General features: G+C 44.5%; 1 protein-coding gene across 4 annotated transcripts in view; it reads left to right on the top strand.

Moving 5' to 3' along the window:
- The window catches only part of SEMA4G (semaphorin 4G), a 102,371-nt gene that overhangs the window by 37,207 nt on the left and 49,736 nt on the right, over positions 1 to 15,428 (top strand). For all 4 annotated transcript variants that reach the window (XM_083441532.1, XM_083441534.1, XM_083441533.1 and 1 more), the window contains one exon: positions 11,264 to 11,510. In XM_083441532.1, the coding sequence (XP_083297658.1) occupies positions 11,390 to 11,510 (121 nt within the window). In that variant the 5' untranslated portion in view covers positions 11,264 to 11,389. The remainder of the gene's footprint in view (positions 1 to 11,263; positions 11,511 to 15,428) is intronic.

Raw genomic sequence — 15,428 nt, 5'->3', positions numbered from 1 at the left:
ATGGAAAGTAGTAAAAGATAAGATGGCCAGAGCTATGATTCGGGGTGGCTATAAACCCAGTATTCCCCTGGGCTCCACTGGAAAGGAGGAAAAATTGTATTAGGGATTAATTCAGATTTTGTTTTTCATGTCAATTATTTACTGGATGACGGTCCTGTCTCTGACATGTTTTTCACCCTATTGTTTTATTTTCTTACGCCACAAATGCAAACAACACAATGAGCAAAATGACTCATAATAAGAACAAAGAAGCATAGAAAGCTGCCTTATAATGAATCGGGTTACTAGTTCATCCAGCTCCTTATTGTCTATACCAACTGGCAGCTGCTCTCCAATATTCCAAACAGATTCTCTTCCAGCCCTCCTTGGAGATGCTGGCAACTGAACATGGAACCTTCTGCATGCAAAGCAGGTGCTCTACCATTGACCTATGGTTTCTCTAAATGGGCAAACTTTGCACTCCCTGATCCATTTGTTCTGGGTATCCATGATATAAGGCAGCACCATGGTAAGCTCCAATCAAATAGCTTTTGGCAAAGTCTGGAGAACTGAGACCTTACAGGTGCCTCCAATTAGCCTGCTCCTTCAAAATTCTTCTCTGTCTGAAGAGTGTGAATTCTTAAATGGCTTGCCGCAGATGGTCTTTCTTGCCTGGCATACTTGTGCCAATGGGCAGGCATGTGTGGAGCAGGAGGTATTTGGTTCTTCAGGTGAATTGGGCTCAGGGAGAAGTGCCTGCTAAGCTCCTGACTTGGGTTCTGCATGCTCTTTTCCATTAGCCTCTGGTTCAGAATCCAGAGCCTGGTTCCATTCCTTTTTTATCGCCAGTGTTATTTACATGAAACCACTGGGTCCGATCATTAGTTGATTTGGGGTGAGGTGCTATCTGTATGCTGATGACACTCATTGCTACTTCTCCATAACATCTGAATCAGAAGAGGCTGTGCAGTCCCTGGGCCACTGCCTGGGCACAGTGGTGAGATGGATAAGGGAGAACAAGCTGAGCCTGAATCCTGGCAAGGCAGAGGCACTTTGGGTAAGCGTCTCGAACTTGATCATTTATTGTGGCAGTTCCAACACTTTGGAACTCCCTGCCTATTGATATTGAGTGCCTTCACTGTATTCCTTTTGGCACCTGTTGAAGACCTTCTTATTTAGTCAAGCCTACCCAGATGTTTTGGGACACGGGTGGCACTGTGGGTAAAAGCCTGAGCGCCTAGGGCTTGCCGATCGAAAGGTTGTTCGGTCCCAGCGCCTGCCAACCTAGCAGTTCGAAAGCACTCCCGGGTGCAAGTAGATAAATAGGGATTGCTTACTAGCGGGAAGGTAAACGGCGTTTCCGTGTGCGGCTCTGGCTCGCCAGAGCAGCGATGTCACGCTGGCCACGTGACCTGGAAGTGTCTCCGGACAGCGCTGGCCCCCGGCCTCTTGAGTGAGATGGGCGCACAACCCTAGAGTCTGTCAAGACTGGCCCATACGGGCAGGGGTACCTTTACTTTACCTTTTACCCAGATGTTTAGAAAGCTTGTGTGAGTTTTCATTTGTTTTAGTCTATTCTAGTGTGGTTTTAACTTTCTGAATGTTTTAAATTATGGTTGTAGTTTTTTTAGTGATAATTTTATTATTTTCTCTTTTTTGTAAACCAGTTTCTACAAATAAATGGTCTATACATTTTACAAAATAAATAAGTCCTCTTCTTCTGACTCAGTGCAGGACTTGGGCTGATATCCATGGCAGATTTTATCTAGCTCCTTAAATTCCTCAGTCTTACAAACTATTGACAATCGTGTGCTTCTTGTTTTAGAGCAATGATACAGTTCCCATGTCTTGCTTATGGATGTATGCAAACATTTGAAACAAGCCCAATAGTAAAAAGGCAATCTGCTTTTCTTGTGAGGTTCCTTGCCTGTATGCATAAAATTTATTAGATTCTGCAAAACAGCTGTGTCATAGTATTTGCAAGCCTATTATGTAATCGTAAAACTTGCACATTCTTCCAGTTCTGAGCTATTCACAATTTCTCACCTTTCAGCTTGTGAATTATAAATGCTTTATTGTTGGAAAAACTCCACTTTGTTCCATGTGTCATTTAATTCCATGGCACAACCGGCACAGTTAGTATTACACCCCACCTCCATATGGGTTCAGTGGGATATTCTGGCCTAACATTACTATTTCTGATGAAATTTAAACCCTGGCACAGACTGTGCAGTTATGCATATCAGAGTGTCTCTGCTTCTATCTCCATCCGACTCCATTCCAATTCACCTGCATAAAGAAGCACATTGAGGTTCTCTGTTGAGAGGCTGCATGTATTCCTGCATATGAAGCATATTCCTCTTTCTGTAGAAGCTCCATATTTCCTGTGGATATGATAATATAACTCTGCTGAAAAGGAGTACTGAACACAGCTGATAGCTACAATGCTATTATGTTCACTGCACATTGTGTGATTATAGCTAGCATGTCTGCCCTCCATACTAGAGGCTTTCCATAGTGTGTAGGTTCAAAATGAAAGATCTTTGTATGTGGTAAAGGGAAGTTTGCAAAAGCTTATGGAAACTCTTTTCTTTTATGGAAACTCAATTTTCAATGTAGCCCTTTTCACTTATGGGTGTTGAAGATTTCTTCCCAGTGGAAATCTGTTCGGCTTCCTCCTAAAAATGTCTAGGGCAGAGGTGGGAGACTTGTGAGCTGGTGTAGTAAATGGTACTTTTTCAGACTCCTGGAAGTGAACTGCATGTTAGAATGCCACCCCAGACTTTTGAAAACGACAACACCTCCCTGTGAACCCCCCCAAAAAAGCTCAACAACTTTTGGCCATTTCCCCCACCCCCAATTTTTTTTGTTGCAATCCAAAAAAATAGGGGTCGTCTTATACATGGGGGCATGTTATGCACTGAAAAATACGGTACATACTACTTTTAGAGAAGCCTTTGTCTATCTTTCTGGTGTCCTAGCACTGTAGCTGCTTGGTGAGGAAAGGGTAGGTGAGAAATCTGAGGTTTCTTTCTATCTGAAAAGACAGATTTATAGCATTGGAAGGGACTCAGAGTCCCTGTAATCCAACCGTAAGCTGCAAGGTAGAAAAATCCATATAACCATCATGAGTCCCTCTGATCCAGATCATCAAAACACTGCAAGCAACATTTATTGAAAAGTTCTGTATTTTTTGCATGCAGAACTTTAAATTATTTTGGCACAGATATATGAACATGAATTGAGAGTACTGATAACAAAGAAAATGAACTGAACAGAACACATCCTTGTCTTGCACTTTCTCTTTTAGCAAGAGTGTTCACCTACTAAACTTGTGACTTTCTTTTTAACCAGTAAAAGGAGGCATTTGCTGACTACTCCACAGCTTGCCTTGTTCTTCAACACATTGCTGTAACACATTTTAATTAATACAGCATATGTCTCTGAACAACTGCTGTCGAGAAACACTCTTGCGTGTGATTTATTCTAGTGATTGTGTGCCTGAGATGATGTGCTTGCGTGCCTATGTGTTGATTATGTTAGCTGACATCATGCTGATATTGGGGTATTGGCACGCTCTGCAAAGATCACATGAGGATGGTTCTGGATTATTGCCACATTCCGTAAGGAAATTTTCTGTCTCTTATATACAGAATCAACATTTAGCCTTGGAGAGGTCAGATTTCATTAGTGGATGTACACATTTGGTGTTTGAATGTTGCAGATATCGTGTTTGATAGTGCCTCCAATGAGCTTGCATGGAAAGAAGGCAGAATTGTGTTGGCCATATTGATAATGTGGATAGTATAGATGGTTTTCCTCTGCTACAAGTCTTATGGGGTTACAATGTATTTGTTGATTTTGATTTGAGAAATAATGTAGTATTCTGAAACAGCATGTTAAAATCTTGCTTGCTATTTTTTGTGCATAATTAAATGTTTAAAAACAAAAGTAAAATATTTAAAATTCCAAAATCTTCTGAATGCTTTTTTTTTTTTTAATTGTTAGAAGACAAAGAAGAAGTAAACACGGGGAATAACTATTCCAGTTCTTAGGCATGCTTCAACCTTTTGGTCTTCAGTGGCATATAAATATCAATTATCTGATTAGCTGTTCCAGGATTGTCTAAATTGGAAGTCACGTTCTTGAAACAAAAGTATCACATCCTCATTCTTCTGGGTATGGATCTTAATTGCATTCCTCCCTCAGGTAAACATACCGTGGCTGGGATGCATATGGTTTCTTGCCATAGTTCTAATCAGGTGTTCAGAACCCGCAGGAACTCATGAAGCTAGCAACATCCCATTTATGATGATTCATGATCTGCTCAGTCTTAATGTGGCGGCGGGAGGCACCCTCTATGCAGGTAGGGTTTCCAGCATGGGTCTGGGAACATTAATTTAGCAAATCTTTGCTGTTTCCTACTTAAGCTCGGTAAGTTAGTCAGTACCTGCAGGGATCAGGCTATAGCTTATTGCAGAAGTGACTACTGTCGATCCAGTACATTGTACTGTACATGCTGAGATTGGAGCTAATTTTTAATTTATATTTTTGAACTTTTTGAACTTCTTTCTGAGAGGAAGAAGCTGTGTTATTGAATATATGTGTTGGACAAGGAGTGCAAGTGGAAATGTGTTTGTTATATTTATATCTTGCCTTTCCTCTGAACTCAGGACTATTATTTGCACCCAAAGCAACCTTGTTTCATATCCAAAGCCAACTAGTGAGGTTGACAGCTAGCAGAGATTTCATATTGGGAGCCCTGCATTCAAACCTAACACTCTCTAGCCATTGTACAACACAGCTTTAGAATTCTTTTGCAGCCTCAGTTGAATCACGCCATGGAACGATCTCCAGTCTCCACAGCTGCTATGACATAATAGTTAAGATGGAGAATCCAAAACTTGCCATAAGCTCTCTCTGAGTGCAGTCCTCTCCTCCAAGGTTAAGCGTGTAGAGGATTGAAGCCTGTCTCAAAGGATAATATCTGTTGTGTATTGAGTCAAAGGATTTTATATCTGTATTATTATTGTCTATATTTGCATTAGGGTAAAGTAACTGCCTTTTGGTTTCAGGGGGTACAGCTACTATTGGTTCATTTAAACTGCTGTAATTGGATCCTCTGTCTTATTGGTTTCCTCCAAAAGGCAGGACTGTGATTGCCTGATATTGTTCCCTCCAAAATGTATCCTTTCTAGCTAGTCCCCTGTCCCTATAAATGTAGCTTTCCCCTCCTCAGTCTTCAGTCTTGTTTGCTGTAATAAAGAAGTGTTACTAGAGAACTGTCTCCAGCAGATTATGTCAAGAGAGCTGAAATCACAAACCCCACGTCACAACAACTGGCGACGAAGGTGGGATCCGGAATGCTGAGGAGCGGTTAAACGCAGCCCTGCCTCAGAGTCCGGATTGCAGCTAAGAACAAGACTCACTGGCCAGCTGAGAAGACGACCCTGCCACAGGACAATGGAGAGTCCAAGGGTATTGGAGCCCTTCCAGCCATCAGAGCCCCACACGTGGGAAGACTACGTCGAACGCTTCGAGTTCTTCGCAGTGGCTCAAGGGATCACCGATGCCAGCAAAAGAAGGGCCACATTCCTGAGCTACTGTGGGCCTGAGACCTTCAAGCTGGCCAAGGCATTGCTTGCTCCAGCGAAGCTAAGTGAGACATCTCTCAAAGATATTCTTGCCTGCCTAACAAGCCATTTGGCGCCTACTGAGACCAAGATGGCCCGGCGGATGGAGTTTCATGAGAGGCAGCAGCGTGCTGGGGAGTCTGTATCTGCATTTCTAGCTGAACTGCGGAAGCTCGCTCAGCACTGCGACTTCCAAAATCTGGAAGAGACTCTCCTGGATCGGTTTATCGGTGGTCTGAGCAGCAAGAAAGCCAGAAGACGCATCGTGGCTAAAGAAGAGGTTACCCTTGCTTCAGCCTTGAAGGAGGCCACCGCCACGGAGAATTATGAAAGAGAGGAGCTTGATGCCAGTCGCAAGGCCCCTAAGCCACAGATAGAAGTTGCGCATGCCATGGACGAGCTAGAGGCTACTCCGAGCCAGAGCCCAGTCCGTGGGGTCGAGTCAGTGCGTCAGGCCTGCACAGTGCACAAAGATCACCGAGGCAGGTGTCCAGGTTGTGGCGGAAACCATGAGCGGAAGAGTTGTCGTTTCCGGGATGCTATGTGCCGGACGTGCGGGAAGACAGGTCACATCGCCAGGGTCTGTAGATCGGCGGCGTTGGGAGCGACAGGAACACCTAGACTGGAGCATCGCAGACCGCCCACAGCAACCCATTTTCTAAAGGACTGCCACTATGTAACGGAGATCAACGGGAGGGTCGTGCAGTTCCCAGCGCAAGGCAAGGCACACGTCAAGGTGAAGATTGAGGGTCAGCAGTGCGACATGGAGGTGGACTCCGGATCTGGATTCACTATCGTGTCGGACCAGACCGCGAGGACATTCTTCCCCAGGGGTAAGTTGCCCCCTCTGGAGCCCTTCCCGGCAACCTTGCAGTCATACTCAGCGGGCCGCATCCATGTTATGGGAATGTGTGCCGTGAGAGTTCAGTTCCGGGACAAACAGGCTGTACTCAAACTGGTGATTGCGAAGGGCAGTCGCCCCAGTCTCCTGGGCACTGACTGGTTCCCCGCCCTGGGACTGAGTATATCAGGGCTTAATTCAATCCAAACCTGCCCTGAGATGAGCGAGGCATTATGCAAAGAGTTTGCTGGTCTCTTTAATGGAAAACTGGGTTGTTATAAAGGGCCCCCAGTTGACTTCGAGTTGGACCCTGGGGTGGCCCCAATCCGACTCAAACCAAGGCGAGTGCCATTTGCACTGCAACCCAAGATCGAAGCAGAGCTGGATAAATTGGTCAAGCAGGGAGTTCTCTCACCCGTGGACTCTGCTAAGTGGGAGACTCCAATCGTCACGCCCCTTAAAGCAAATGGGGAAGTCAGGATCTGTGCAGATTACAAATGTACTATCAATAAGGCACTCAGGGGAAACTCATACCCCATTCCAGTCGTATCACATCTGTTGGCTAAACTGGCTGGGGGCAAGGTGTTTGCCAAAATTGACCTGGCACAAGCCTACCAACAGCTGCCAGTAACCCCACAATCAGCGGAAGCACAGACTATTGTCACACATAAAGGGGCGTTCAGAGTTAACAGATTACAATTTGGAGTTTGTGTGGCCCCAGGGATTTTTCAAGGGCTCATGGAACGCCTGTTAAGAGGTCTGCCGGGGGTCTTGCCATTTTTTGATGACGTTTTGATTGCTGGAAAAGACCCACAGGAACTGGTTGCGCGTGTCCGTGCAGTGTTGCTCAAGTTCAAGGAGGTGGGGTTGCAACTGAAAAAGGAAAAATGCAGTTTTGGGGTGCCAGCTGTGGATTTCTTGGGGTTTAAAATTGATGCATCAGGCATCCACCCCACAGATGCTAAGATTAAGGCCATCATCGAGGCACCACGACCACAGAACAAGACGGAGTTGCAGTCATTCCTGGGACTTATTAACTTTTATCATTCGTTCTTACCCCATAAAGCTTCGGTAGCTGAACCATTACATAGACTGTTGCAGAAAAAGAATGTGTGGCGATGGGGGCAGGGGCAGCAGAAGGCTTTTGACTCCTTGCGAAGAATGCTGAGTAGCGGGAGCGTCCTTGCTCATTATGATGAGTCAAAGCCGCTGGTCCTGGCATGTGATGCCTCTCAATACGGCCTGGGGGCGGTGCTGAGTCATAGGGAACTGGATGGGTCGGAAAAGCCCATCTCTTTCTATTCCCGTACGTTGTCGCCCACGGAGCGCAACTATGCTCAAATTGACAAAGAGGCGCTTGCAATTGTGGCAGGAATCAAAAAGTTCCATGATTATGTGTACGGTCGCCATTTCTCCATTGAAACGGACCACAAACCACTGTTAGGGTTGTTCAACCCGAACAAACAAACGCCACAAATTCTCTCCCCCAGAATGTTGCGTTGGTCTATATTCCTGAACGGGTTCCAGTACACCTTGACCCATGTGCCGGGGAAACGGTTGTGCCACGCTGATGCGCTGAGTCGATTGCCCCTTCCTGGCGGGAGCAATGAGGATCCCGCTCCAGCGGAGCACATAATGATGCTGGAAACACTTCCGGGGGCTCCTGTAACGGCTACTGATATAGCTGAGAAAACGAGGAAAGATGCTGTTCTCTCCCGTGTGCTCACTTGGGTGGGGAGGGGGTGGCCAGGTGGTCCGCATGAAGACAAATTCAGGCCTTATGCGACAAGGCAGCACGAGTTGTCCATGCATAAGGGTTGTCTCCTGTGGGGAGATAGGGTGATCATCCCAGCACCACTGAGAAACAGGGTGCTTGAGACGCTTCACATGGGACACCCGGGAATGGTCAGGATGAAGTCGCTAGCCCGATGTTATGTGTGGTGGCCTGGAATGGACCAGAACATAGAACAATGGGTACGAACATGTAAGGCATGCCAAGAGGTGCGGCCAGAAGTGGCCAGAGCACCAGTTCACTGGTGGGAGCAGTCCAGATCTCCCTGGAGCCGGCTGCACTTAGATTTTGCTGGGCCATTCCAGGGGAAGGTCTTTTTGGTTGTCGTCGATGCATATTCCAAATGGTTAGAAGTGGCGATGGTCCCTAGCATGGCATCAGCTGCCGTAATCAAGGTGTTGAGGCAGCTGTTTGCAACCCACGGGTTACCTGAGACCATTGTATCAGATAATGGGGCAGCTTTTGTATCCCAAGAATTCAGGGCATTCTTGGCTGATAACTTCATAAGAGGGGTCACATCCGCGCCCTTTCACCCATCCTCCAATGGGCAGGCTGAGCGCATGGTAAGAACAGCCAAAGAATCCATTGCGCGCTTAATGGAGGGTAACTGGTCAGCTCGCATCGCGCGAATGTTATTTTTGCAGCATGCGACGCCGTGTACTGCGACGGGCAAGTCGCCAGCTGAGCTGCTCTTGGGTAGAAGACTGGTAACGGTGCTGGATTATGTCCACCCGGATAAAATGCCAAACCATAATTCAAGAGCAACCCCCCAGGCTGAGACTGACACAACAAGGTATCTCGCCCCTGAAGATCTGGTCTGGGTGAGGAACTATTCACGAGGTTCGCGGTGGGTGGCTGGTGTGGTCACCCGGGCTAGTGGACCTGTGTCCTATTATGTAACCTTGGAAAATGGGCAAGTTTGGAAGAGACATATAGATCAGCTGAGGCGCCGGGCGCTCAGCAGGGAGGAGTCAGATAATTCATCCCTGGCTAACGACGCAGAGCTGCAAGACCAGAGTGAAAATGGCCCAGAGGTGCAGTCACCAGGGGCTTCAGCAAATGAACCAGGGTCTGCTAGTCCTCATGATGACGAGGTACAGGTAGGGAACCCTGAGATGTCTGGGACTCCATCTGTTCCTGAGGAAACCCCTATAGCAGCCCCTCTACCACAGGTAACACCCAATCCAGAACCGGCAACGCCTGTTGTCAGGAGATCAAGTAGAAGTTGTAGGACCCCACAGTACCTGAGAGATTACGTCTGCTGTGCTCACTAGGGGGGGAGGGGTGTTGTGTATTGAGTCAAAGGATTTTATATCTGTATTATTATTGTCTATATTTGCATTAGGGTAAAGTAACTGCCTTTTGGTTTCAGGGGGTACAGCTACTATTGGTTCATTTAAACTGCTGTAATTGGATCCTCTGTCTTATTGGTTTCCTCCAAAAGGCAGGACTGTGATTGCCTGATATTGTTCCCTCCAAAATGTATCCTTTCTAGCTAGTCCCCTGTCCCTATAAATGTAGCTTTCCCCTCCTCAGTCTTCAGTCTTGTTTGCTGTAATAAAGAAGTGTTACTAGAGAACTGTCTCCAGCAGATTATGTCAAGAGAGCTGAAATCACAAACCCCACGTCACAACAATATCAACCTACCTTACAAAGTGATTGTAATGCTTATTGAGATAATGTATGCCAAGAGCTTTGCTATATCAGTTCTAAATACTGTACTAAAAATGCCAATTATTAAAAGAGGATTAGTAACTAGTATAGAATATTGAGCTACATGGTAATTTTTAACAGGAGTTTGCAGATCAAGCCTTGCCCTGAAATTGATCTTTGATGAAATAAACAACTGTTACTTATGTGAGTTTGAATTAAACCACTGATGTTGCAAGGCATAAAAATGCAAAATATCCTCATTTAAGCACTTTGCTTGTTGTGTTTAGGAGTTTTAGTGCCTTGCATAAAATGTAGGAAGATGGAGAATAAATCACAAATAGCATCTTGTTCTCTCCACGAAACATTTCGGCCCGAATGTTTAATACATGGTATTTAATGATGCAGAAGGAATTGCTAACCTAAGTAGCAATGCTGCGCCTGCTGTAGCAGAGCAATGTCCAGAGTGTGAACGCATCCCTGGAGAATCCAGTTGTGTGAATGTTTAGCCAGTTGTTAGTAGCCCTGGGATTTAATGAGAGCAACTTTCGAAGCTTGGGAAGGGAAAACAGTCTTTGCCTTTTAAAGGATCTTGTCACGACTCTGATGTGAATGACTATGCAGAGGCCCAAGACAATTTCCCATATGCGACACATTAGCTGGCAATTGGCGGTTGATTGCCTGAAATGAAGCAGAAGGGAAATCTGAAATATAGACTGAAAAAAAAAGAGTACAACAGAGTTCTGTGGCGAATATTAAAGGTGCAGGATTGGGAATGGTAGAGCTAAAAAGGAGTGGAAGGATGAAGAGGGGATATAGAGCTCAGTGGGAGGCTTGGGGCACAAGTCAACATGCAGTAATGGTGGGCAGTAGAAACCAAACTTAAGGCATGGTGGGTAACCAAGCAAAAGCAACCAGCCTTATTTTGTATCTTCCAAGTTCTGGGAATGCTTAAAAACCAAAACCAGAGAACCTAGACTGTTGTGGTTAAGCAGATTCTGATACATCTACATGCTTCGTTTGTCTTTATCGTTTTGGATAGTTGAGGTTATTTTTTTTTTAATGTAACAACAATAGCATCTAAAGGAAGAAGCATACACAATATATATACTAGCTTGGTAAATGGCAGATCCATATGCTCAGCATAGCACCAGAGACTGTGGAAGCAGGAGGAGCAATGTGATTTTGAGGGCTTTGCAGACCTTTTTGCCACACTTTCCATTTACAAGTGAGCAACACATGAAGAAGGCTTGAGTTAGTGGTAAATCTTGGGGATAAATTTTATGAGCTATGAATTCTTTTACACTATTAAGAAGTAATTGATTATTACAATTATTGTTTTTTAAAAGCTTTTATTTTGCATTTCAGAAATCCCTCTGTGGCCTCCAGTGACACTCACCAACTCAGCAGGAAGGTTCTCCAACCATCTCAAGGTTTTCTCGTAGAAAAGGGCTGTGTTGCCCAGTGGGCAGCAGCCTTTGTCAACCAGGAAGAATGAGAAGGAATGTACCCCTTTATCAGATGGCTCTCTTTGTGGTTGCTACAATGGGATATCCCTCCAGACGCTCTGCTGTAGATTTGGATGCCACACCCCGAATGACAATTGTCTATAACGGTAAAGAAGCTCTCCAGGTTTGCCTTATTTATCATGAACCACTTAGCTGGGCAAGTTTGCAATGTTTATGAAGAAGAGAGATCTATGTGCCTAAATGGTGATGCTTCTTAGCTGCATACATCTTGGTATGCAAATCCCATTCTCTCTCCCTTTGTTATCTCAATGTTTGAATTTTGAGCACTTATTTACATGATTTCAGCTTTCCACAGTTACTAATGTATGTATTGACAACCTCCTCTGGTGTATATTTGCACAAGAAGGCAATTACACCGACTGTTTTGGGTAACCTATACTTGCTATGAATGGTAAAGCCCACATAGTTTTACCTATTCAAAATGTTTTTCTTTGAAATTGTTTTCATGGCCAGTTATACTGAAAGTGGAGGCGGGGAGCCCTTGTTAATCCAGAGCCTCTTGATCTAGTAAACAAATCTTAGTGTGAAGCAAGTTAGCAGAGACTTTCTCCGTAAACAGGCCTTCAAATATTGCTGTGAAAGATCCCTCAACTGCACTGATGCAGCCTGTAATGTGCAGGAAAAATTGCTTTGATGTTAGGGGTGGATGCCCGTGACATACAAAGGAATCTGTGGCAAAGATTTTGCAGTCTGCTGTCTGGTATCCTTATGTAGTCTCCTCTTATATGGGAATGGGATGAAAGTTGGCCATTTAGGAGTTGACAGGGCCAGTGCTTATCTAGTCCATAACCAAACACAATTGGGAAAAGGCAGAGAAAACCTGTTGCGGGCATATAAAGGGAATTTATTGATCGGTTCTTGATTCTTTGACAGCTTTCTGAATGTTGCAGACTGGGAATTGCTGGTGGAGCTTCTTGGAGATATTTGGCTTACGTATGATTTAATACTCAAGTGATGAGGGCTTTGTAGTTTTGCACATTTTCTGTCAGTTGTGCTGTCACAAAATGAAGATTGTAGGAAGCTAAGCTATTGGCTTTAAAGACTTGCAGAAGATGATGTAACCCTTTACAAGAGAGATGGAGAGGAGGAAGGAATGCTCTGTTATATAAACTTCTTTCAAGTTCATTTGAAAAAGTTGTTTGTGTGTAATAATCCAGGCATTACCTCTCCTTTTTTTATTTTCCATTTGATGATTTTTATTTTTATTTTTAAAAAAGCTGCTTCCAAATATTGCAATAATGCAGCTCTCTCTCTCTTACTTTTTGTATCAGATTTGAGATGTCTCATCTCACATTCAGGTGACAAAATTGTGAGTTGCTGCTAGGGTTGCCTGCAGTGTTAGAATCAGAAGTTGGCATCATTGGGCACCTGCCAAAACCCACATCCCAGCATGAGGTCCACTACTGTCCTATGGTCTTGCTCCATTTCCTCTTTGATACCGTACCGATTGACCTGTCCTCTATGTATGAAGAATGACAGGATCAAGGGGAAGGAGCAGTAGGTTCCATTTGCCTTTCCATCTCCTGGGTAGTGGTGCAAATTGATCCCCAGGGAAGAGGACACTTGTAGTGCTGAAGAGAAAGGTCCACTCAGGGAGGAGTCTTCATGATGGCCTCTTTCCCAAGGACCCTGCAAAACCTGGAACTGGCACTGGATGCCTCTCTCTCCAGACCTCCATGGTTTTACAACTGTTCAGTCCTTCAATGCAAATAGAGAGGAGATTGGAAATGACTTTGTGTTGTGCTTTAGTCTATTACTTTATGATTGGCTAGAAGGCTGAAGATGGAAGGCAAATATAGGTAGATGTACATGCCATGGGTGGTTAACATCAGGTGGAATTAAAACCATGACAAGACTGCTGATACTCTGTAGAACAAGGGATGCCAAAGTGGTGCCCTCTTGATTTTGTTGGATTACAACTCCATCAAATTTCAGCCAGCACAGACTGTGGTTAGGGATGATGGGAGCTGTAGTCCAACAACATCTGCAGGGAACCATCTTGGCTACCTAATGTAGAAAGAGCACAGCTTGGTGTCATAATGACAGTGGCATACAGGCAATTTTCGCATTGTGGTATGCTTGGAACAACAAAGGAAATAATCACTTTTGAGAGGCTTCCGCCGGGCTCCTGCCCTTTCGTCCCACCTTTCTTTCCTTGCCTTCCTATTATGGAAGAGGGAGAGAGGGAAAACCTGTTTTGAAAGCCGTGTGGGAGCTGCCACTGATTATTATATGCCAGATTGGTGCTGTCAGCACTGCTGTCTTTCGCCTCAACATGCATGTCTGGTTACATCAGCATCTTGGAGCAATCTCCTCTGCTCCAGTTTCCCGGGGACCCTGAGGCACTACGAACACATGATCACAAGCGTTTCTGAGAGTGCAGGAGAAGGGGGTCAAGAATTTCCTTCTGTTTGCCTTTGTTACCTTGTGCTCAAATCCCCTGTCTTGGGTAGCTTATCAGTTCTACAGTGGTATTCATCAATCCCACCACCAGAGTTGCTTAGTAAAGCTAAGGCTTTGTATAATCTGTGCTCCCTCCTTAATGGGAAGGGGTGTGTGAATCAGATTTAAGGGAAGCACAAATTCATGTACTTGGAATAAAAACATTATGTAATTTATTCCGATTTCTGTGAACACTCACAGAAGCCTGATCAGGAAGCAGGCTGATGGCTCTGCCTATAGGTGCTGAATAAGAGACTTACCGTAGTTTATGGACTGCATATTTTTGGACCATTTGTCTACGGTTCTTGCAGTCCTCATTATCTTTAGCGTTCTTCCCCTCCTTTAGCACCTCCAAGATGGTACTGGCATGCAGTGTCCTAGAGATTAAACGATGCCAAGATATTGGAAACATTTTCATGTTGTTGCCAGAGATGGGCAGACGGGTTGTGTTGGGATGGTAATGTTTGGGCTTTGAAATTCTTGGCAAGGGCTTAAAATAGTGGAGGAACTGAAGATCATATCTAAGGTCCCTGGAGAAGGGTAAGGAAAAGCGAAAGAACAGAGTTCCACCTATTCCATGACCACTGAGGTGTCCACTTTCTTAGTGTTCAGCAGACTATTTCCTCTGCACTTATATGCATCTGTGCTGGTTTGTAGAAACAGTGAATGCAAAATGTTATTCTTAAGATTTCAGATTCTGAATGTGTGTGTGTGTGTGTGTGTGAGAGAGAGAGAGAGAGAGAGAGAGCACTATAATATGTAGCTTGATTTGAACTATTAAATTTGTCAGCTCAGAGAGTGCTGGTTTGCAGAAATTGCTGCTTTTCAGTTGTTGGCTAGCTACCCATAAAACATTTTTTAAAGGTTTTGACGTAAGATCCATGGGTAAATTATAACAATTCAGTTAGCTATTAGTCTGGGAAGACATAGTTAAACATATGACAGGGTCCAAACGGTTGGAAGTTCAAACTAGAAGAGATCTGAATATTGAAAAACACGGATTTAGTGCAGTGAACCATCAGGCAATCCTGCTAGTGAGTTCCCGATTTTCTAATGGCTTTTAGTTAGAATCGGATGCCTCTCTAAGGAGCTGCTCTGGATGATTAACAGCCTCTTTCCCCCAAAACAGCATGTTATTAATCTAGGATTGCTACACTGAAGATTTTTTAAAAATTGTTGCCCTATCCCTCCTCTGAGCTGTTAGGGTTCCTTTGGCCCTTATCAGAGGATGTGGCACTTAAGGAAACAATGAGTCCTTTTTCCTGTTAAATTTTCTAATAAAATAATTGGGGGGGGGGCGGATTTTAAAAGATATTTGAAACATTCCCAATGAAACGCTTCCCAATGATACAGTTGGTGATACAGGAAATGTAACATTAAGCATCCATTTCTCATGGTTTCCTTCCTTCCACCCTCCACTTTCAGCCCACTGGTGTGGTAAGTTCTATGCCTTACTTATTAAACAATTTACAGTTATCATTCTTCATCAGAGATGAGCAATTGACTCTTAAAGTTGTAATGGCGTTCCTGGCTATTGGCTATTCTTTGTCATTATTGTAACT

This window comes from Podarcis tiliguerta, assembly GCF_965153285.1.
Source record: "Podarcis tiliguerta genome assembly, chromosome: 5".
Taxonomy (NCBI): Eukaryota; Metazoa; Chordata; class Lepidosauria; order Squamata; family Lacertidae; genus Podarcis; species Podarcis tiliguerta.
This window is presented reverse-complemented; position numbering and strand designations above follow the sequence as displayed.